The 24,099-nt window shown below is 40.2% G+C and overlaps 1 protein-coding gene across 10 annotated transcripts in view; it reads left to right on the plus strand.

Moving 5' to 3' along the window:
- Positions 1-24,099, plus strand: part of KIF23 (kinesin family member 23) — a 203,697-nt gene that overhangs the window by 52,346 nt on the left and 127,252 nt on the right. For 5 of the 10 annotated variants that reach the window (XM_033920429.1, XM_033920430.1, XM_033920431.1 and 2 more), the window contains exons 8-12: positions 5,460-5,501; positions 5,874-5,986; positions 6,475-6,596; positions 12,163-12,265; positions 23,117-23,196. In XM_033920429.1, the coding sequence (XP_033776320.1) occupies positions 5,460-5,501; positions 5,874-5,986; positions 6,475-6,596; positions 12,163-12,265; positions 23,117-23,196 (460 nt within the window). The remainder of the gene's footprint in view (positions 1-5,459; positions 5,502-5,873; positions 5,987-6,474; positions 6,597-12,162; positions 12,266-23,116; positions 23,197-24,099) is intronic. The other 5 variants (XM_033920434.1, XM_033920428.1, XM_033920426.1 and 2 more) reach the window with 1 other exon arrangement.

The following is a 24,099-nucleotide window of genomic DNA, read 5'->3' on the forward strand; positions in this document are numbered from 1 at the left end:
AAAAGCCTTCTCTGCATCCAGAGATACAGAGAAAGCTGGATCTCCTATTTCTTTTGTTAGGTATAACATCTGGAAAGCCAATCTAGTATTATTGGAAGAGTGTCTCTGAGCAACAAACCCTGTCTGGTGCATACCAACTATATAAGGAAGAGCCTTTGCCAAACGCATGGCCAAAAGTTTGGCTAATAACTTACCATCAACATTAATCAAAGAAATAGGCCTGTAATTTGAAACCAGCATGGGATCTTTATTTGGCTTTGGCAAAACAATGGTTAAAGACTCTGCCATAGTGCCTGAAATACAACCTTTATTTACTTGATTCTGATATAAATTTAATAAATAAGGTAATAGGGTAGTTTGAAATGCTTTCTAAAACTCTACCATAAAACTATCACCACCTGGTGACGTTCAAGTATCTCACGGGTCGCATCGAAGTGGAAGAAGATATCTTCCTTCTCATGGGTCCCACGGCAACCAGGGGGCACCCGTGGAAAATCAGGGGAGGGAAACTGCACAGTGACACCAGGAAATTCTTTTTCACTGAGAGAGTGGTTGACCGCTGGAATAATCTTCCACTTCAGGTCACTGAGGCCAGCAGCGTGCCTGATTTTAAGGCCAAATGGGATAGATACGTGGGATCTATTCACTGAGTTAGGTGGGGAAGGGTCATTGCGGTGGGCAGACTGGATGGGCCATGGCCCTTATCTGCCGTCTATTTCTATGTTTCTATGGAGCGGTCCCTACTCTAAGAGACTTCAATGTTGTTTGCAATTTTTTTAATGATATCGGTTCTTTTTATATGATCCGGAACCTTCGGTCCTTCAATAAAATTTAAAAACTCTACACCATCCTTTTCTTTATCTAAATAAGACTCAGAAGAATACAGGTCTTTATAAAAATTTAAAAATTGTTTTAATATAGGTCCAATTTGAAAATGAGTATCTCCTTTTTCATCTTTAATTGCACTTATTTTCGTCCTCCTTTTTTTTTTTTACTTTAAGATAATTAGCCAATAATCTTCCCACCTTATTTGAATTACCATAATACAAAGTTTGCTGACAAAGAATATCTTTCCTAACCAATTTAGAAGAAATCTCATTATATTTGCACTTAACTTTTAAAAGAGCTTGCAATGTAGAATTTTCCCATTTTCCAATCAATTTTGCCTCTAAAAGCTTAATCTCTTGCTCTAACTTAAAAAATTGCTTTTTTAATTGTTTTTAAATAAGCTGAAAATGATATTATTTGTCCTCTCATAGTTGCCTTAAAAGCATCCCATAAGATTTCTATCGAGACTTCTTCCGTATTGTTAATTTGAAAATATTTATGAATCTTTATCTGAAAATCTTCACAAAATTTTGAGTATTCAAGCAGTGCATTATCAAACCTCCAAACAGGCCTATCATTATCTTGATCAGCAAAATTTAAACTTATCCACACACCACCATGATCTGATAAAATTATTGGATCTATAGTAGCTTGAGTAACATTTTGTACTAACTTATCAGAAACCAAAACATAGTCAATTCTAGAAAAAGATTTATGAACATGTGAACAAAATGAAAATTCTCGATCATTAAAATGAAGAATGCGCCAGATATCTTTTAAATTACAGGAATTTGCAAAATTATCCAACCCTAATGATTTTAAAATTTTACTAGGTTTTTTATCTAATAAAGGATCCATGACAGCATTGAAATCCCCTGCCACTATCAAATTACTAGCAGCCAGTGGTAGAACTATTTGTTGCAGAGTTTTAAAAAATTCAATTTGATTCGAATTAGGGGCATACACATTAAAAAGCGCCACAGTAGTACTGCCCATACTCATGTTCACATGTATCCATCTTCCTAATTGATCTGCAGCCACCATGTTAAACTTCAGTACATTTTTTATTAATCAAAATAGCTACACCAGCTTTCTTCCCTACCGCAGGAGCAAAAAAGTAGTCCTTCACCCAATTACCAATTAGTTTCTTTGATTCATCCCCAGTAAGGGAGTCTCCTGTATAAAACAGACATCCGCATTCTGCTGTTTTAAATATAACGTCTTCTTTCTTTTTATCGGATGATTAAGGCCATTAACATTTAAAGAAAAAATTTTAAAATCCATTAAACAAAATGAAACATAATAAATACATACCTCTGCAGAATAATTATTAAATAATAATTTCCCCCACAGTGAAATTCTAATTTAATCCCCAACCCACTCCTAAATACCCTCTCAATTTCATCCCCAACCCATTCTCACCCCTCCCCCCCAATCTAACAATGCCAACTTCGAAACGCACATACTTAGCTCAAGTAAATGAAAAACTCCCCCAGGCCAAACTCATAATAACTCTCATAAATATAATAATCATCCTAAATATTACAATGTAAGTCATTTAATTAACCATAAATCACTTAAATTCTGTTCCCAATCAGTATGTTTCCTCTTCTTTTTTTTTGTTTTCTTTCCTCTGAATAACATAAAGAGATATTTGCTATAAATCACATATAACAAAGAGTATTCTCCTTCTACTTAAACTCATAACTTAGATCTCCATTAAACATAAGAATACTGTACTTCAACCCACAAAATTTATATTTCTGAATATTCCCCATTTCCCCATCCATTCTAAAAACAATACATTCCAATCACCATGCACTCAAATCATCCCTCATTATCATATAGGTCTACCAATTAATAAATTACCCCTCATATAATTTACTTTTCCACTCACTCTTGAAACTACACACACTTACTCTTGAAACAGATAAAAATTTATACCCAGAAATGCAGAAACATCACCATATAACCTAAAATAAACACAAAGCTAATACATTCTTTCATCTTCAACCTATGATTAATATCTTATTGTTATATTTCTTATTTATCTACTTATAGTTTATTATTATTTTTTTCTCCTTTTTCTCTCTCTTTTCCCTCAATCAAGTTAATCCATTTTCTATGAAACTTCAGGCTCATACCACCATGAAGTTCATAATATGGTGTATAAATAAACCACTCTACATCAATACTTTGACATGTCTCCAAGCATTAATTATGTTATACATATAATATAGCAATCCAGCAACCTTTTCCAAAGCGCAGCGAGTCATAACATTCTATTTTCAGCATCTCCAAGCAATTTCAATGCAGTAATTCATCCAATCTTCTGAAAACCGTCTTCAAGTTCTTCTTAATCTAAGCTGCAGCTTCCATACAACTCCATTAAAATTCCTATGTAGCACCAAACTTTAATCTAGGCAAAGGTCAGATGTGAAATAGAAATCAAAGTGAGGATCCAGCCGTATCATACAAGCGATCCTCACAGTCTCAGCACTTCACATCATGTCTCACTACATTCTCCATATTGTCAAATCCTTCAGCATCTTCCATTTTTATTCATCTTTTTAAACTTCCGCTGACCCTTTGCAATATAAACATCATCCAAAGATATGTTTATTCTTCCATATCATTGTCTTTCCAGCACAGCATTACAGCAAACATCACTCATAGCTGATCACATGTCCTTGCCAGAATGTTGAGCTCTTTTCAAAAGTTAACTGCATCAAATCCTTGCTGAAAGATATTATTCTTGTTTTCCAATTCCTCAATGGAAAATCTTTAAAAGTTTTCAGTATAATAATAAACAAACAAAAGCAAAAATCAAATAACAAGAAGTACAGTACCTAAATAATTTTCAAGAATCCATAGGTAAATCATATTGATCCAAGAATTCTTTCAATTTAACTGCCTCCTCAAAATTATAAGTTTTGTTTTTATAGGTCATCCTCATAATTGCTGGGTATACCAGGCCATACCTTGCACCCAATGCTCTTAGCTTAGGTCTCAAATCCAGAAGCTGCTTTCTTCTATAAGCAGTAGCTTTTGCAAAGTCTGGAACTATAAAGATTTTTGAATCCTGGCATTTAAGATCTTTATTATCTTTAGCTAATTTCATAATTTCTGTCACCTGCTGATATCGTAGCAGCTTGAAAATTAGTGGACGGGGACCCTTTTGGCTGTTTGATCTTTTTGACGGGATCCGGTGCGCCCTTTTTATTTCTAGCGGGAAAGAACTCTTTAACGGTAAGATTTTTGGTATAAAGTTCATCACAAATTTTATAGGATCGTTCTGTTCAATCCCTTCAGGCACCCCGATCAAATGCAAATTATTTCGCCTTTCTTGGTTTGACAGATCCTCCAGATCTTTTCTTAATATCTCTATTTCTTTGTGATCTTTTTTATATACCATCAAATCTGCTTCAGACTTTTCAGCGCGCTTTTCCAACTGTTCAATTTTAAAATCAACCGCCTGCATTCTTTTAGTTAGACTCTCCACTTCCTCTTTAACCTCCTTTATGTTTTTAGCGCTGTCAAGTACAATTTCCTTAATTTTCTGCAACTCATTCATCAGATCTTTATTTTCAATTTCTTCCAAAGGCAACGAATCCATCTTTGATCTTTTTACACTTCCCGCACCTAAACTCACCGAATTATTTTTACTATATTTGCCCGAAGCCATTTTCACACTAAATTCTCACTTTCAACCCAACTTACATAAATTTTGACTGCCTTATCATAACAAAATTAGCCTTTCACTGTGGAGCCACTCATTCAACCGACCATCCCCGTACACCGCGAAACCACGCCCCCTGTATTTTGAACATGTCCCCTCTCAGTCTCTTCTGTTCGAGGGAGAAAAGGCCGAGTTTCTCTAATCTTTCACTGTACGGCAAAACTGGTAGAGACTGAATTAAAGTTTCTGGTAGAATTCTTTGTCACATTTATAAAATGGAAAGGACAATAGCCACACAGCAGGGGAATTTTAGAAAATTTCAGGAGATTTGGGAGCCATTAACAAAATATTGTAATGATTGAATATTATTTTTCCCCTTAAATATGCATGTCGAAGGTGGGAGGAGGGGGGAAGGGTATTTTGGTTTGATTATTAAAGTAAGGTATATAGGAATGGAGATTATGGTAGGTTTTCTTGAATTTAAAGAATGTTATTGATTAGGGGGGAGAGGGGATAAATTCTGATATGGATTTTAACAATATTAAGTGTTGCATCTGAGTTTAAAATGTTATATATGCTGTTACACTTATTGTAAGTTTTTAAAAATGAATAAAGAATTGGAAAAAAAAATTATACTGCTTAAGAAAGAAACAGTTCAAATGAGTTAAAACGAACATAATAATTATGACAAACTAAAATCTTAAAATCAACAGGGGAGAACTATCTTTTCTTTTCCAAAAAACTATAGTCATAAGAATGCAGTGGAAAAACAATTGAAATTTTAGCTGTTTCTTGAATTGAATCCGATCAATACATTGTCACAACTGACCCACCAAAGCATTCCACATGTTAACAGTAGATGATGGCCTTGTGTCTAAGCATAGTATCATGTCACTATGACCTTGTAGCGATTTCTATAGATTTGGTAACATGTTCCTTATTCCTTTGTTAGGTGGAACAGTGGCAACACGCCTGTGAGGAATGCAGAATTTGTGTATGTGTCTAGTATATGCGTGTATTTTTATTAGAGCATTAATAGCTGGTAACATAGCAATAGAAGCTTTTGCTCTGGCTGTGAACAAATGATTTTGTTTTTTTGCTGAATGCACTTTTGGTTTTCTAGTAGCCAGCACCCTTGCAGCCTCTGTCTGGCCATGCAAGTCGCTCCCTGTCTTTTCAACTTCTGTAACTAGATCTCTGTGCAATAGTAACAAAACTGACTGACTTAATTTTTTTCTTCTTCCTTAATTGTTATGTTTGAAGCATTTCTGTGAAGCTGATTCCTTTAATATCATAGTTGTATTGCTTTCTATGATCCTGTTTATTTTGACTTCTGTTATAAGAAGCTAATGTTTGCTGTCTATAGACCACCACAATCAAAAATTCTGCGTGAGGACCAGAACCACAATATGTATATAGCAGGCTGCACTGAGGTAGAAGTCAAATCTACAGAAGAAGCATTTGAGGTTTTCTGGAAAGGTGAGAAAAACAGCATTTGAAAGTTGTACTATGGTCATCTAAGTCTAAAGTTCTTCTGCTCCATGTGTAGTTAGCAGCTCTGGTCTGAGACTAGAAGATATGAGCTTTGTAGTTTGACAGTATGGGTAAAAATCAAAGTAACATTGTACGAGTCCAAAGAGGGCCTTGTAAGTCATGTTTTTGCATACAGGGGGGGCACTTCAGTTACCAAAGGATTGGTTTTGTGTCTCTGTTAACCAGAGAGCTGTTTGAGCAAGCCACATAGCTTATGACAGCCCCTGTGGCTTAGTCTTGATTCGGCGCATTATGGCAGCTTTTAGATCTGGTGAAAATCACACATCCAGATATGTTGAGCCTGCTTGCTATTTGGTGGGGATTCAGGGAATAGCCCTTAAGCCTCTTAACTTAATCTTTTCCTGAACTTTAGCACTTGGTACACAAGAGTATAGACAAGACACAAATTGATTACTTTCTCCCCTACCTCATAGGTCAGAAGAAGAGACGTATCGCTAATACCCAGCTGAACCGGGAGTCAAGTCGTTCCCATAGTGTCTTCACCATTAAACTGGTCCAAGCCCCACTTGATGCAGATGGAGATAATGTTTTACAGGTGAGCACTTCCTCTCAATGCTTTGTCTTGGGTGTATGGCTGAAGGTTATGTACATGAGTGCTGCAGATCAAAAAAGTTAATGCGGATGGCCATTTTTATTTTTAGCAATTTTAATACACATGTGGATTTGGGGTGGGGGGGGTTTCTTGGTTTTCCATTAAGAATATATATATGAATGTCATAAGATATTATTTTCAGGTGGTATATATTAGTTATATATGAAATTTGGAAGGGGTGGGGGTTAAATCTTATTGGTGTATGATTGATTTTTCAAGTGATGTTGTATTATAATTGTTTGATATTTACTGTACACTTGATGTAAGTTATAAAATGAATAAAGAATTTTATTTTTAGCCTACTTCATGAAGGAGGGGGGAAATGGCTTGATAGTTCTCAGTCTTTTATGCGTTGTCTTACCTACACCAGATCTTAAAGGATGTGTCAGAGAGGGAGTTTGAAAGGGAAAAGGGCAAGTGTGTGTTAAATCCATGTATCCAAAGATGCCAATGTCTAGAGAGGCACTGTCATAAATGTAAAGTCTTGAATAAGTTACTCTGGTAGTTAAAATTGAAATTGTAAAAATTGAAAACAGCTGAAGTTGGGAAGTCTTATTATGATAAGATTGGAGAGGAATGGAAGAGTAGCCCAGAACCTGAGGAACTGGGTTCAGTTCTCACAGTTGCTCACGGAACCCTTTATTGCCCTAGATACAAAATAGATACTTTTTTTTTTTTAATTCTTTATTCATTTTTTCATCTTTCAACAAGTGTAAAAATTATTAAACAATTGAATTACTATCAATTATAGCGTTTAATAAAATTTAATCCCTCCCCTCCCCTCCCTTCCAACTAGATTTCAATCAAAAATATCATAAAGATTTGTTCCTTTTTTTTTTTTTTTAAACTAAACATTTAATAAAACTCAACCCCCCTCCCATCCCTTCATTCACAATTGTACTTATAGAGTAAGAATGGCATCTATTCATTACAATATTTAGTTAATGGCCCCCATATCTCTTTAAATTTATTATAACTCCCCTTTTGTATAGCTATTGTTCTCTCCATTTTATAAATATGACATAACGAGTTCCACCAGAAATTATAATTTAGTCTGTTCCAGTTTTTCCAATTAGTTGTGATCTGTTGTATGGCGACTCCTGTCATTATCAATAAAAGCTTATTGTTGTTTGATGATATTTGGCTCTTTGATCTCATTAATGTACCAAATAAAATTGTATCGTATGTTAATGCTATGTGGTTTTCTAGTAGACAATTAATTTGGGACCAAATTGATTTCCAAAAGATCATAATACAGGGACAATAAAATAATAAATGATCTAACATCCCTGCTTCAAGATTACAATGCCAGCATCTATTAGACTTAGAGCTATTTCACTTGATGTAAGATGAAAAAATGAATAAAGAATTGAGAAAAAAAAAAGACTTAGAGCTATCTAATTTCTGTAATCTAACTGGGGTCCAAAAAGCTCTATGTAATAAAAAGAACCAAGTTTGTCTCATAGATGCGGACACTGTACATCTCATCCTCCAAAACCAAATTTGTGGCCATTGAGATACATCAGTTTGATGATTGATCTCGACGCTCCAAATTTCCCTAAGTCCATTTTTAGGTTTTTTATTTACATATCCGCTTATCAAGTTATACCACTGTGCAGCTTGGTGACCCAAGAAGTCCATCAGAAAGCATAAAAATTATAAACTATATTGCGTATTAAGAATCTTCCATTCAGGGAACCCTGCCTGAATGGCTTGCTTCAGTTGCAACCATCTATAGCTTTGTGATTTATTAACACCAAATTTATGTTGCAACTGTGAAAATTCAAGCAGTTTACCATTTGAAATAACATCACCTAGAATCCGTATACCTGCTATCATCCAATGCTTCCAGATGACTTTAAATCCGCCAATTTCGATCTTGGAGTTTAACCATATAGTTTGATTTGTTGATTTATAGATTGGAATAGGTGTTAAATTGCTGACATATCTTAGGGTTTTCCATGTATCCATAAATATTCTATTATCTTTATATAAATTAGGCATTTTAATACTAAGAACATGACATAAATGTAGAGGAAACATGTCGCCATTCCAACCATAACCAATCTGGGGTATTATCAATGAGCTCTGGGAGGACCCAATACATACCCTGGCGTAAAATATAGGCTTGATGATACCTATAGAAGTTTGGAAAATTTATCCCACCCTCCGCAATTGTTTTTTGTAAAGATACTAAAGCAATTCTAGGAGTTTTGCCCAGCCAAATAAATTTTATAAGAATACTGTTTAATTTTTTATAAAAGGACCCCTTAAAATACATTTTTTATAAAAGGACCCCTTAAAAAACATCTGATAACAAACCACAGGCAATATCATCATTTTGATAGTTTGAACTCTCCCCCACCAAGACAGATGTAATGGATTCCATTGCTCGCACATTTCTGTTATCTTCTGAAATAAATATTTTTCATTTTCTTTCATTGTATCATCCAGTGTATTGCAAACACAGGTTTTAGCAGGGGCCCCTGCTGGGGCAGGGAGTCCCTTGGGACCCCCAGGGGTTTTTTGCCCCCAATTTAATTTTTTTCTTTGTACAGACAATTGTGGGTCCCTGAGGGGTTTCGGGGGTGGTTGCCCTCCTCGCCCCCTGTGGCTTTGCCTCCCTCTTTTCATTTGGCGTCCCCTCTTCCTCCTCCCTCATCCAAGTGCTCGCGGGGGGCTTGGATTGCAAATTGGTGGTCGGAGGAGCGTGTTGGCGTGATTGAGGACCTGGCCACTTTGGCGGGCTTCCAGGATCCTCTAGAGGGGACGGCCGCTGGCAGCGGGGCATTGGGTTTCCCGTCTTCCAGAGCAGATGCGTCCGTGGTGCGCTTTTTATTCAGAGTGATGAGCTTTTAGACCTGATGTAGCAGGTCTCCTCGGTGCTGCATTTTTTTGAAGTTGCGCTACCGGAGACCCCGCGTATGGGGGCCCCTCTGCTTCAGGGAGTCTGTCATGTTTCCTGCTCTTTTCCTGTGTGTCGAGATTTTCGGGATTTTGTGCTGGCGCAGTGGACTTTGGGCGCCGTTTCAGTTGGAGCGCCTTGGCTCATGGGTATCCCATCCCGGAGAAGGATAGGGCTATCTTAATTTCGCCAGTGGTGGACGCGGTGGTCTCGGCACTTACTGAGCGGCATACCGTGCCTGTTATGGACTGTTCTACTCTTAGGGTCTCTGAGGAGCGTACGTTAGAGACACTTTAAGTATAATTTTGATGTCTCTGCCTTGGGGGTCTAGGCGGCTATTTGTGTGAGGCTGGTGGCTCGCACCGTATTTCGGTGGTCTGAACATGTCCTGGATCGTAAGTCTGATGACTGGTCCTTAGTGGATAAGGAGGTGGTGAGTTTCTTCAAGCAAGACATGCTTGCAAGATGTCCGTATCGGGGCTCTGTCGGATGACATCACCCACTAGTGAGAATAGCTGCCTGCTGTCCCTGGATAACAACTGTTACGGTAAGTAACATTGCTTTCTCTGCATTCCTTTGTCAGACACTACCATGTGGATGTTCAAGTGTGTCGGGACGCAGTATTCGGTGAGTGTGTTCTGGTGTCGGCCCTTCAGGGGTCCCACCCTTGATGGGTACTGCTTTGGTACGCCCCATATGTGAAGATTGAACTATACCGGTCAATCAGGTGACACAGAAGGAGAAATTAGGTTCTTACCTGCTAATTTTCTTCCTGTTAGCCTGTAGACCAGTATAGTTCCCCACCCTATCTGTCTTTATACAGTGATTGCAGGTTTTGCTCGCGTGCAGATTTTATTTTTCTGCGGGTTCTAGTATTTACTATATGTTTGTTGTTTTTATTCTTCTGTTCGGAGTGCTTTTACTGTTTACAATTAAAATTGGGCTCGGTTCTGCTTGGCTATTCGGCAGACTGGGTTGGCAAGAGGGAGTCTCAGCTAATATACTACAACCAAGTTTTGGTCTCAGTCTCCACCTGGTCACAGTGAGATATAACCCATCTGTGAAGATTGAAGTATGCCGGTCTACAGGCTAACAGAAAGAAAATTAGCAGGTAAGAACCTAATTTCTCCTCCTTCCCAATGTGCGTCGGTTTGCATTTGTCCACATTAAATTTTTCCTGCCATTTGGATGCCCAGTCTTCCTGCATTTTCTCAGTCTGCATGTGTTTTAATAATGATCTAGAGGAAGACCTCTGAAATGGTCAGTGGTCTTCGTCATAAGGTATATGGGGATAGACTTAAAGTTCTCAATATGTATTCTTTGGGGGAAAGACAGGGAGAGGGAAGATATGATTAGAGACACAAATATGTATGAGGTGAATCTCTCTCTCGATTGAACGGGAACTCTGGAATGAGGGGACATAGGATGAAGTAACCTCAGAAAATTACTAATTATGACAGGAGTCAGCATACAACAGATTACATTTAATTGGAAAAATTGGAGTAGATTGAACTACAGTTTTTGGTGGAATTCATTATGTCATATATATAAAATGGAAAGAACATTAGCCACAAGAAATTTTAGTAAATTTCAAGAGGTTTGGGGGCTATTAACAGATTATTGTAATGAGTAAATAACATTTTTCCCTTAATAATGTAATTATTTCAGTGAGGGGGGTTTGGTCTTTCATTAAATATTGAGATTAAATAGGAAAGAATATATTTTATGATATAACTTGCAGTTGAGCAGGTAGATTGGTAGTTACAGGTAGTTGCTTTTATGTATCCTGTTACCAAATATGGTCTTTCCTATAGTCATATGCTGAAAAAACTGATCCATGTGAAATGATATAAAAGGTGTATGCAGTACTCTGAATAAAGAGAGAGATATCTTTTTGCCTATTTGCATGTGCGTTTGTGTGTGTGTGTGTGATTTTCTTTCTACAGAGGTGTTCCGGATGCATCTGTAGTCAGGACAGTAGAACGAGGCTAATACAAATTGGGACCTGGTCGTTTCAATATATGTGATTATACATGTTTTGATGGGGATGGGAGGGAGGGAGTTAAATTTTAATTTTAGTTGATTGTGATAGAAAATCAAGTGATGTATCCAAGTTCAAATGCCATTTTCTGAAGCACTTGTTGTAAGTTGTAAAAATGACTAAAGAATTTAAAAAATATATATATTTTTTCACTGAAAGGATGGTGAATGCTTGAAATAACTTACTTGTGGAGGTGGTGGAGACAGTGTATCTGAATTTAAGAAAGCTTGGGACTAGTTTGTTGGATCTCTAAGGGAGAGGAGGGATAGTAGATTGCATGGTTAGTCAAATTAGATAGGCCATATGGTTGTTATCTGCCTTCATTTTTCTGTTTCTATGTAACTTTAAAATTTGCAGATGACAATAAATTGTTCAATTACCTTGCTTGTCATTTCAATTTCCAGATCATTTATAAATAAGTTAAATAGCACTGGAAGTTAAGGTACAGGGCAAAAAGGCCTTGGAATAAGAAAGTTATAAAATGAGCAGGTATTGTTGCCGATTTATTAGAGCCTTGCACTGTCTCAGAGTGGTTTTTTGTTTTTTTTTTTTGTCCCTCACAGGAGAAAGAACAGATAACCCTCGGCCAGCTATCTCTGGTTGACCTTGCTGGAAGCGAGAGAATCACTCGGACAAAAGCAGAAGGCAATAGACTCCGTGAAGCTGGTAAAACTGTGTGTGATTTTTAAGTGTGTGCATTGCATCAAGTGATTTACTGCCTTTTGTCAAAGGTCAAATTTGTTCCAAGTTGATTGGACTAAAATGCTGGGGACTTGCATATGGTCCATAGTGAGAGAGGCTCCATATTTTGTACTCTGAGATACAAAGTTGCTCTGCCTCTATATTCATACCAAAGAGGATTTAGATAATCTCTTTTGGATGATGGAGGTAGACACCCTGGATATAGTGAGGGCAGAAGGTTGTTTGACCTTCAAGGCCTCACATGACCAGAAGATGGAGATGATTCTCAAACAGGCATTCAGCTGCTTCGGGGGAACTTTCTTGGTGGTGGTTCTGTATACGGGAGAATCTCTCTGGGTGAACCTTGCCAGGGGCAATAGCAAAAGCCTGTATCTTGGCGTTGTATACAGACCACCAAGACAAAAGGACGATGCAGACGAAGAACTTATTGAAGAGATTGAGACCATCACATTGCGAGGAGCCACAGTGCTGGTGTGAGACTTCAGTATGCCTGATGTGGACTGGAACAAACTTTCTGCTACATCCAGCAGCAGCAAGAGGCTACTAACCTCCATACGAGGAGCAAGTCTCAAACAGATGGTATTAGAACCCACCAGGGATCAGGCGATCCTGGACCTGCTACTCACCAACGGGGACAGTGTCATAGAGGTATCGATGGGAGAAGCTTTAGCCTCCAGTGACCACAACACGGTGTGGTTCCACATGAAGAAAGGAATCACTAGGTCAAATACATCGACTAAGGTCTTAAACTTTAAAGGAACTAACTTTCAGCACATGGGAGACTATGTCTACAAAGAGCTGCTAAACCAAAACGCGACGGACAATGTGGAGGTACTATGGTCAGCTCTGAAATCAACCCTGCAAGAAGCAACCAACATATACATTAAGACTGTGAGCAAACGGCACAGAAAAAATAGACCACAGAGGACACAAGGAAGATACTCACCGGCGACTTAGACGATAGTCTTGCAACAGTAAATGTGGAGTTGGACATGGTATACTTTCAGATTGACAAACTAAAAAGTGATAAATCCCCTGGACTGGATGTAATTCACCTGAGAGTATTAAAGGAACTTAAGGTAGAAATTGGGGAACTATTACAATCCTTGGCTAATATGTCAATTAAAACCGGGCAAATACCGGATGACTGGAGGATAGCAAATGTCATCCCAATTTGTAAAAAAGGATCAAGAGGGGAACCAGGAAACTACAGACCTGTGAGTCTCACATCGGTTCCTGGGAAGATAATTGAAGCACTAATTAAAGATACCATTGTACAACACTTGGAGGATCACAACCTGATAAGAGCTAGTCAACACGGCTTCAGGAAAGGGAAGTCATGCCTGACAAATTTACTACAATTCTTTGACAAGGTGAACAAACAAATGGATAGTGGAGATCTGGTGGACATAATTTACTTGGACTTCCAGAAAGCGTTTGACAAGGTCCCGCACGCAAGGCTTATGAGTAAATTACTAAGTCATGGAATAGGAGGAGAAGTGCACAAATGGATAGTGGAGATCTGGTGGACATAATTTACTTGGACTTCCAGAAAGCGTTTGACAGGGTCCCGCACGCAAGGCTTATGAGTAAATTACTAAGTCATGGAATAGGAGGAGAAGTGCACAGATGGATAGGCAAATGGCTAGAAAACAGAATGCAGAGGGTGAGCATAAATGGAAAATTTTCGGACTGGGAGAAAGTGACTAGCGGTGTGCCTCAGGGCTCGGTTCTTGGGCCCATCTTTTTCAATATTTTTATAAATGACCTGGAAGAGGACACAACATGCAATATAATCAAGTTTGCAGATGATACAAAACTCTGTCGGGCGGTCGGCTCTCAAAGAGACTGCGAGGATCTTCAGAAGGATCTGAACCAGCTGGAAACGTGGGATAAAGTGGCAGATGAATTTTAACTTAGACAAATGCAAGGTGATGCATTTGGGAAAGAAAAACAAAGAACATGAATATAGGATGTTGGGGGTTACATTAGCCAAATGCGAACAAGAAAAGGATTTGGGGGTACTGATAGACAGAACCCTAAAGCCATCGGCTCAATGTGCGGCGGCGGCGAGGAGAGCAAATAGGATGTTGGGCATGATTAAGAAGGGGATCACGAGTAGATCAGAAGATGTTATAATGCCACTTTAAAGAGCAATGGTCAGACCAATCTTAGAATACTGTGTCCAACATTGGTCTCCATACCTTAAGAAGGATATAACTCTTCTGGAGAGGGTGCAGAGGCGAGCCACGAAACTAGTCAAAGGTATGGAGAATTTGAGCTACAAAGAACGCCTCAGAAAACTGGGACTGTTCACCCTTGAAAAGAGAGGACTGCGAGGGGATATGATAGAGACTTTTAAAATATTAAAAGGATTTGACAAAATAGACCAGGAAACATCATTACTAACATTTTTGGATGTGACACGGACAAGAGGTCATAGCCTGAAACTGAGTGGTAGCAGGTTCAGGACTAATGTCGGGAAGTTCTGTTTCGCACAGCGAGTGGTGGGAGCATGGAATGCTCTCCCGGAGGAGGTTGTGATGGAAACTTCTGTTCTGGGTTTCAAATGCAAGTTGGATGCATACCTTCTTGCTAATCATATTGAGGGATACGGGAAATCCGGGTCTCCATAAAGGAGTACCTAAAAGAGCCTCCGCATGTGCGGATCGCCGGACTAGATGGACCTAGGTCTGATCTGGCGAAGGCGTTTCTTATGTTCTTATGGTTCTCTGCGGAAATCTCAGAACTAGTAAAGCAAAAGAAAAAAGCATTTGTAACATACAAACAATCACAACAACCGGAAACTAAAGAAAACTATATGGCGAACTCTAGAAACGTTAAAACGGCGGTCAGGGAGGCCAAACTCCGAATGGAAGAACGTATAGCAAAACTGGTTAAAAAAGGGGATAAATCCTTTTTTAAATACGTTAGCGACAGGAAAAAAACCACTAGCGGTATTGTGCGCCTAAAGAAACCTAACGGTAGCTTCGTAGACTCGGATGCATACTAGAGAATGACACGGGGAAAAAAATCTGTCCCCGTCACCGGCCCACCATCCTCTGCACCGCACCGTCACCACCGTTCCCTTCACCGCCCCGTCACCGTCACCGCCATCCCTTTCACCGCCCCGTCACCGCCACTGCCATCCCATTCACCGCCCCGTCACCGTCCCCGCTGCATCCATATAAGCCTTAGTACTGTAATATTTAGCTTATTCCTTTCTTATAAATCAAAGTTCCTGCTGCTGAACTAGAGAAAGTTCAGCTGGCAGGGCTTTGTTTATAAATTTTTATCAACACAACTAATATACTATTTTATCCTAAAGCAAAAAATAAATAAATAAATATAATTTTGTTTTCTACCTTTGTTGTCTGGTTTCTGCTTTCCACATCTTCTCATTGAATTCCTTCCATCCACTGTGTGTCTTCTCTCTGCGTCTTCCATTTGCTGTTACTGTGCCTCTCCCTTAACCCCCCCCCCCCCCAATTGGTCTAGCACCCATCTTCTTCCCTCCGTTCCCCCATAGTCTGGCATCTGTCTTCTTCCCATTCTGTCTTCCACATTTCCCTTCGGGGTCTGTTCCTCTCCACCCTCCTTCAATGTCTGTCCTATTCCTTTCCACCACCACCCTTCCCTCCCTCCTTTACCAGCATGGTTTCTGTAAAGGCCGATCATGCCAGACAAATCTACTGCAGTTCTTTGAGGGGATAAATAAGCAATTGGACCAAGGTGACCCAGTAGACATTATATATCTAGATTTCCAAAAAGCCTTCGACAAGGTGCCCCATGAACGCTTACTGAAGAAACTGTGGAACCACGGGGTGGATGGGGACGTGCACAGATGGATCAAAAATTGGCTGGCGGACAGGAAACAGAGGGTAGGAGTAAAGGGGCACTACTCTGACTGGATAGGGGTCACAAGTGGTGTTCCGCAAGGGTCAGTGCTGGGACCGCTGCTGTTCAATATATTTATTAATGATCTAGAAATGGGGACAAAGTGCGAAGTTATCAAGTTCGCGGATGACACAAAACTCTCCAGCAGGGTCAGAACTGTTGAGGAATGCAAAGAACTGCAGAGCGACCTGAACAAACTGAGTGAGTGGGCAAAAAAATGGTAGATGAGCTTCAATGTGGAGAAATGTAAGGTCTTGCACATAGGGAAAGGAAACTCCATGTACAGCTACACGATGGGAGGGAGGGTACTCGGGAAAGGCAGCCAAGAAAAAGATCTGGGGGTATTGGTAGATAACACAATGAAGCCGGCGGCACAATGTGCAGCGGCCTCAAAAAAAGCGAACAGAATGTTGGGCATTATCAAGAAAGGTATCACTACCAGAACGAAGGAAGTTATCCTGCCACTGTATCGAGCAATGGTGCGCCCACATCTGGAATACTGCGTCCAATACTGGTCGCCATACCTCAAGAAGGACATGGCAATACTCGAGAGGGTCCAGAGGAGGGCAACGAGGATGATAAAGGGTATGGAGAACCTTTCATATGCCGAACGGTTGGACAGGCTGGGGCTCTTTACCCTGGAGAAGCGGAGACTGAGAGGGGACATGATAGAAACTTATAAAATCATGAAAGGCATAGAGAAGGTGGAGAGGGACAGATTCTTTAGACTAGCAGGGGCAACTAAAACAAGAGGTCATTCAGAAAAACTGAGAGGAGACAGATTCATAACGAATGCAAGGAGGTTCTTCTTCACTCAGAGGGTGGTGGACACCTGGAACGCGCTTCCCGGAGAGGTGATAAGACAGAGTACAATTCTGGGGTTCAAAAAGGGACTGGATGACTTCCTGGAAGCGAAGGGGATTACAGGGTACAGATAGAGTTACCTTACAGGACATTGAGCGAATGGGGTATGGATATTTTAGGTTAGGTAGGAAACACTTCCAGGTCATGGACCTGGGGGGCCGCCGCGGGAGCGGACTGCCGGGCACGATGGACCCCTGATCTGACCCGGCAGAGGCAATGCTTATGTTCTTATGTTCCTTTCTACCACCCTTCAGCTTCTCTCGCGTGGCCTATCTATCTACCTTCCTCCCTCTTATTTTCATGGCATGTTACAATGTAATTTGTGCAAGCCACTGGAGCCTGCGAGCTCGGTCCCTGTCCCATCCCCACAAACCATCTCGCTTCTGTGCTCCTATTTTCCCCATTTCTAATATCTCCCATATGTATCTGCCATTGCCCCCCCGTATCCATATACCATCCCCATGGCATGTCCCCTTTATGTCTCTGTCCCTATGCCCCATGCACATCATTTCCCCTCTTTCTGTTACCTTCCTGTGTCCAGATTTCCCCTATCTTCCTCTTCCATACCAGTGTGTCTCTTCTTTTCAACCCCATCTAGCTTTTTTCCCTCTTTCTTTCCCCCCCCCCCCTGCTTCTAGCATCTGGTTCACCTGCCAGTCCTTCCCTTTCTTTCCTGCTGTGGGTTTTTCTTTCCGACTTCATTCCCTTTCCCTTTCACTCCCTCCTTCCAATTTGAGCCGGGAACACTAGCGATCGCACGGTCCCCGCAGCTCACACCCGCCTGCCCAATCGATTCTAGTGTTTAGCCAGCTCTCTCCCTTCTCCTCACCTTAGTTTGTAGATTTTCTTTTTCGGCGACCCGCACGCTATCAGAGAGCCGCGCACTCGCGGCTGCTCAGTGTTCAATCTTCTGCAACTTCCTGTTTCCGGTTGCGTCAGAGCAGAAGATTGAACACTGAGCAGCCGCGCGTGCGCGGCTCTCTGATAGCGTGTGGGTCGCCGAAAAAGAAAATCTACAAACTAAGGTGAGGAGAAGGGAGAGAGCTGGCTAAACACTAGAATCGATTGGGCAGGCGGGTGTGAGCTGCGGGGACCGCGCGATCCTTCATGCCTCACTGCGGGGACAAGACCATTCACCGCCCCGCGGGCGGTGAATGGCCTTGTCCCCGTCGCCGCAGTGACTGCTAGTTTTCTTCCCCGTTTTCGGCGGGTGACCCGCGGCTAAAATGCGGTGGCCGCGGGTAAACCGCCACCGTGTCATTCTCTAATGCATACAAAGCAGAACTATTTAATAACTACTGCTGCTCGGTTTTCACCTGCGAAGCGCCAGGTTCCGGACCTCAGCTACAGACAAAGGGGTGCTCGAAGGACCCATTCCGGGATCTTGAATTTACCGCGAGCAATGTCTACCACAAGCTATCAAAGCTGAAAGTAAACAAAACCATGGACCCAGATAATCTACACCCCAGAGTTCTTCGAGAATTGAGGGATGTCCTGGCAAAACCGTTGGCTGAACTTTTCAATCTTTCCCTATGCAAGGGAAAAGTCCCCTTTGACTGGAAAACTGCCAACGTTATTCCGCTCCACAAAAAGGGATGCAGGTCACAGGCTGAGAATTACAGACCGGTGAGTCTCACATCAATAGTGTGTAAAGTCATTGAAACATTGATAAAAAACAGATTGGACGCGATTCTGGATGATGAAAAATTAAGGGACCCACACCAGCATGGCTTTACAAAGGGAAGGTCTTGTCAGTCCAATCTGATCAGCTTCTTTGACTGGGTAACAAAAAAACTGGATGGGGGAGAGTCCCTGGACATCGTGTATCTGGACTTCAGCAAGGCCTTTGATAGTGTCCCACACCGTAGGTTATTGAACAAGATGAATGCAATGGGCCTAGGACAAACACTGACTGCATGGGTAGAAGACTGGCTTAGCGGCAGACTTCAAAGGGTGATGGTAAATGGTATTCCCTCAAAAACATCGGAAGTGACCAGTGGAGTGCCGCAGGGCTCAGTCTTGGGCCCGATACTATTTAATATCTTTGTAAGGGATCTACCTCAGGGACTTCGTGGCAAAATTACATTGTTTGCGGATGATGCTAAACTATGCAACGTTGTGGGCAACAGAGCAGAACCAGACACCGCAACCATGCCCGACACTATAAAGCAGGACCTGCTTTTACTGGAACGATGGTCCAGTACTTGGCAGTTGCATTTTAATGCCAAGAAATGTAAGGTGATGCACCTTGTTAGTGGAAACCCATGTAGAACATACACCCTGAATGGTGAAAACCTAACAAGAACTGTAGCAGAATGGGACTTGGGAGTAATCATCCGGGAAGATATGAAAGCTGCCAATCAGGTGGAGAAAGCTTCAGCAAAGGCGCGACAAATGCTGGGTTGCATCAGAAGGAGCTTTATCAGCTGAAAGCCTGAAGTTATACTGCTGTTGTACAGATCCATGGTAAGACCTCACCTGGAGTACTGTGTTTAATTCTGGAGGCCACATTATCTGAAGGACATGAAGAGAATGGAGTCGATTCAGCGAATGGCCACTAGGATGGTCTCTGGACTTAAGGATCTCCCATATGAAGAACGTCTGAGTAGGCTACGCCTATATTCTCTCGAAGAGCGCAAAAAAGGGGGGACATGATAGAAACATTCAAATATATCACAGGCCGCATTGAGGTGGAGGAAGAAATCTTTTTTCTTACCGGTCCCATGGTAACAAGAGGGTATCCACTGAAGCTCAGAAGGGGGAGATTTCATGGAGACACCAGGAAATACTTCTTCACCGAAAGGGTAATTGATTAATGGAATGGATGTCAGATAGTCGAGGCCAGTAACACGCTTGACTTCAAGGAACGATGGGACAGACAGGTGGGGTTGCTTAAGAGGAATACTTAATAGACGGATTCTCGAGGGAAGGTTCTTGAGTGGGCAGACTTGGTGGGCTGTCGGCCCTTTTCTGCCGTCATACTCTGTTTCTATGATTGATCTGTATCTGTTCAGTCAGCCTTGGTAGATTCTGCCTCTACGATGTGCTTCTGTTCAGGAGCTGCTTACTTACTCGGTGAAGACTTAAAAAGGGTCCTATAGGCAGACATGTCCTCAAAACCTTCTAGCAGCAAGAGTCAGCTCAAAAGACTGGATCTGATTTTGCTCCTTTACCACAGATGACATACAACTTCTTCATCCTCTTGATCCTGATAACCCCGCAGAAATTCATTCCATCAATGACATAAATCGACTGGTGCTCAACGTCAACAAAACTAACGTAATGCTTTTTCCTTGGAAAGAAGGAATTAATCTTCTTGCTCCTATTATATTAGTAGGAATCGCTCTTCAAACAGTTACTTCCATCAAGATACTGGGAGTCATTTTTGACCAGAAACTATTTTTATCCCAGGACAAGCAGGCAGCATATTCTCACACATGGGTGACGTCATCGACGGAGCCCCGCAGTGGACAGCCTCGAAAGCACAGGCCGGGACATAGAAAAAATAAAGTCCGTCGAGAAGAAGGGAAGAGGGCCTAGCCCCAAGCCCGCGGACTCGGAAAACAAAAAAGAAAAACTTTTTTTTTTTTTTTTTTACTTTGAAAAACAAGAAATAAAACAAGAAAATAAACAAGGGAATAAACCCTGAGCACAGCGACTGAACAATAGCAGCCGCGGTGAAGAGAAGGCAAATTGCTGCAGAGCCAGAAGCACAAGTCTTCTCAGCTCCGCGGAAAACAATGAACTGAGGATCCTCACAGGAGATGCGCCCCCTAGTTGGGCGGGAAGGCACGCGCGCATGCAAGGTGCAGCACTCGAAAGCTCGAGATCTTCAAGCAAGTTTGCTTTTGAGGCTGTCCGCTGCGGGGCTCCGTCGGTGACGTCACCCATGTGTGAGAATATCTGCCTGCTGTCCCTGGATAACAACTGTTACGGTAAGTAACTGTGCTTTTCATGATCATATTAGTAGTGTAGACAAATCCGTTCAGTATCAAAATAGTTGGAACCCAAATCCCTTAATATATTAATCCATTCCTTTGTCATTTCTAGAATTGACTACTTTTTTTTTTATTATTTCTTTATTCAGTTTTGCATATTACGTGTATTAGAAAAAGTCATATGATCTTATAAATTCACACTTGATTATCCTTCATGTAACACTTTAAGTACAACATATCATTCTTGTATTCATATTCTATAATATCATGAATATTATGTAATACATCTAATATGTAAAACAATTATAATTAAAATAGAAAACCCTCCCAATCCCTCCCTACCCGTTTCAGAAAATCTAACCTAATACATCAAAAATATTAAATAAATAATTCATACATATTTTGAGATGAATAAAATAATACCCACCCACATCCCCTCTTAACAAATATCTTATTAGGGGAAAATGTTATCCGTCATTAAAAAAGTAGAATTGACTACTGTAATGATTCCCCTGAAAGAAATTAGACGCTTACAGCTTATTTGTTAGAAAATCCTGTGGCTTTATCCTATGATACTATTTTATTTGGAATGTCTATGAGGAAGAAAAGTCTAATTTCTGCAAAGAATATTAAGTTATTACTTATTATGACAGGTGTTGCCATTCAGCAGATTACATTTAATTGGAAAAACTGGAATAGATTAAATTACAGTTTTTGGTGGAATTCACTGTCATATGTATAAGATGGAAAGAATGTTAGTGTTGCAGAAAGGAAATTTTAATAATTTTCAGGAGGTTTGGAGACCATTAATAGAGTATTGTAATGAATAAATAATCATTTTTCCCCAACTGATATAATTGTACAGGGGTGGGGTGGGGGGGTTGAAAGGAAGTTTAATTATATATTGATGGGTTGGATTTTTTTTTTTTTTTAATTCTTTATTCATTTTTAAACTTTCATCAAGTGTACAAAAATTCATAATAAACACAATTAATTTAACCACTTGAACATCTTATCATTATAACCTATAAATACAAATGTAACCCCCCCACCCTCCCTCAAAGCCCATAAATCATTATAAGATCATATACTTGAAACCCTCCCCCCACCCAATACTAAGATGGGTTGGATTAATAGAGAACAATATATATATATGTAATCACATGTGTAAGAATAGGGTTGGGAAGGAGGGATTTATTTTTAATTGTGAAATTACTAAGAATAGATACTCAAGTGATATTGTATAAGTTTAACTGTTATTTTCTGTTGCACTTGTTATGAATAAAGAATATAAAAGGCAAAACGCCTCAATCAAACTCATATGGAAAGCAAAGAAATTCGACCACGTCACACCACTCCTCGAGAAATCTTATTGGCTCCCGGTAGCACATCGTATAGCTTACAAGATTTGCCTACGAAGTCTTAAATCAATACTCTGTAAAACTCCTGCCTTTATGGACAGTCTTAATACTCTCTACTCCTGCTCAATCACTTAGATCTAACAACCAACATCTGCTGGTCGTCCCCTCTCTTAAATCTATTAACACTCGGAGGCAATATATTTTTGGTTGGAGAGGAAGGATTGGATTAGATTAATTTTCTTGATATGCCACCTGTACCAAAGTATTAAGTGGTTTACAAAACTACAAACTTCAAATACAGTAAGAGTGGCAGCTGCGCAGCATAATTTTGGCTGAAAATACATAGGCATTTTCAACCAAAACAAGGCCAAACACTATTTTTGGGCCAGTTTTGATAACATAACCAAAATTTGATCGGCCTCTACAGACAAGTTTCATACTTCACCACTACTTATGCTGGTGATGCAAACGGGAAAGTCTTCCCTGTCTCCATCTGCTGATAGGAGGATGGAAGCCTTTGGTCTAGGCTGGATTAGCCGGAATCAAGGAAAGGAAATATAACAGGTAAAAACTACATTTCTCTTTGGACTATGTGAGCTTAATTTCTTCTGTTAATACGGCATGTTTCAGGTCTTGAAATATTTTTATCTAAGATGTAGTATTGAGTACACTAAAGCCTAATCAGATTGTACTGCTTTTGGGACATCGTGTTTCCATATTTTGCACACAAGACTTTAATCACTTCTTGTTTTCAGGTAACATCAATCAGTCGCTTATGACTTTAAGGACATGCATAGAAGTGCTACGAGAAAACCAGATGTATGGCACCAACAAGGTATGCAGTGTACAATTTATGGAACTTTGGTGTAAGATTTTGTTATGTTAATTAGGTTTTCTATTCCGCCTTTACCTATTCAGTTCAAGGTTGGATCAGTTACCTAGGAACTTATGATGAACAGATTGACACACACATGCAATAGAGTTGCAAGTACAGGTAGATAAGTACAACTATTAATACAATTAGGTCATAGTTACAAATACACAGTTACAAGTAAGTCATCCTTGATCATTATGTCCCAGGAGTTGCATTAGACAATTAGAAATGGGTTTTTACAATTACCATTTCAGTTACTTCAGGGTTGGCTCTCTGTCTTGGTACAGAAATGCTTTTAAAGGCTTTCTGAACCTGAGGTCACAAGATCATAGTGTAAGTGGTAGTTGATTCCAACATTTTGCTAATTGATATGGGATGATATGGTGGTTTGCCTGGTAGACTTTATATTGTTGCATGCTGGGTATTTTAAGTGGATTAAGTGGAAAAGATTTCTGGTGGAACATCTGTTGGAGGCACTCTGGAGTGGGATGGCCAACTCTGATAGGTAGTCCAGGGGCATTCCCTTTCAGGATCTGAAAGTAATGATGCCTAATTGAAACTTGATTCTTGCAGTTATGGGCAGCCAATATAGTTTCATATAGTAGGGTTGTAGGTGTTCCGATTTCCATAGTCCATGTATAAGTCTTAACTGCTGCATTTTGAGTTAGTTGTAGACATGATAGGGACATTTTAGAGCAAAGAACTAGTGTTACATTGGCGTAATTAGTTAGGATAGGATTAGGGATTGCACTACAATTTGAAAGGCCTCTGTTTGTGTCAAGGTATTTTCTGATGGATCTTAGCTTTCTCATCACAAGGAAGGATTGTTTCATTATTGATTGTACATTTCTCCCTCCGTATTCG

This window comes from Geotrypetes seraphini, chromosome 14, assembly GCF_902459505.1.
Source record: "Geotrypetes seraphini chromosome 14, aGeoSer1.1, whole genome shotgun sequence".
NCBI lineage: Eukaryota > Metazoa > Chordata > Amphibia > Gymnophiona > Dermophiidae > Geotrypetes > Geotrypetes seraphini.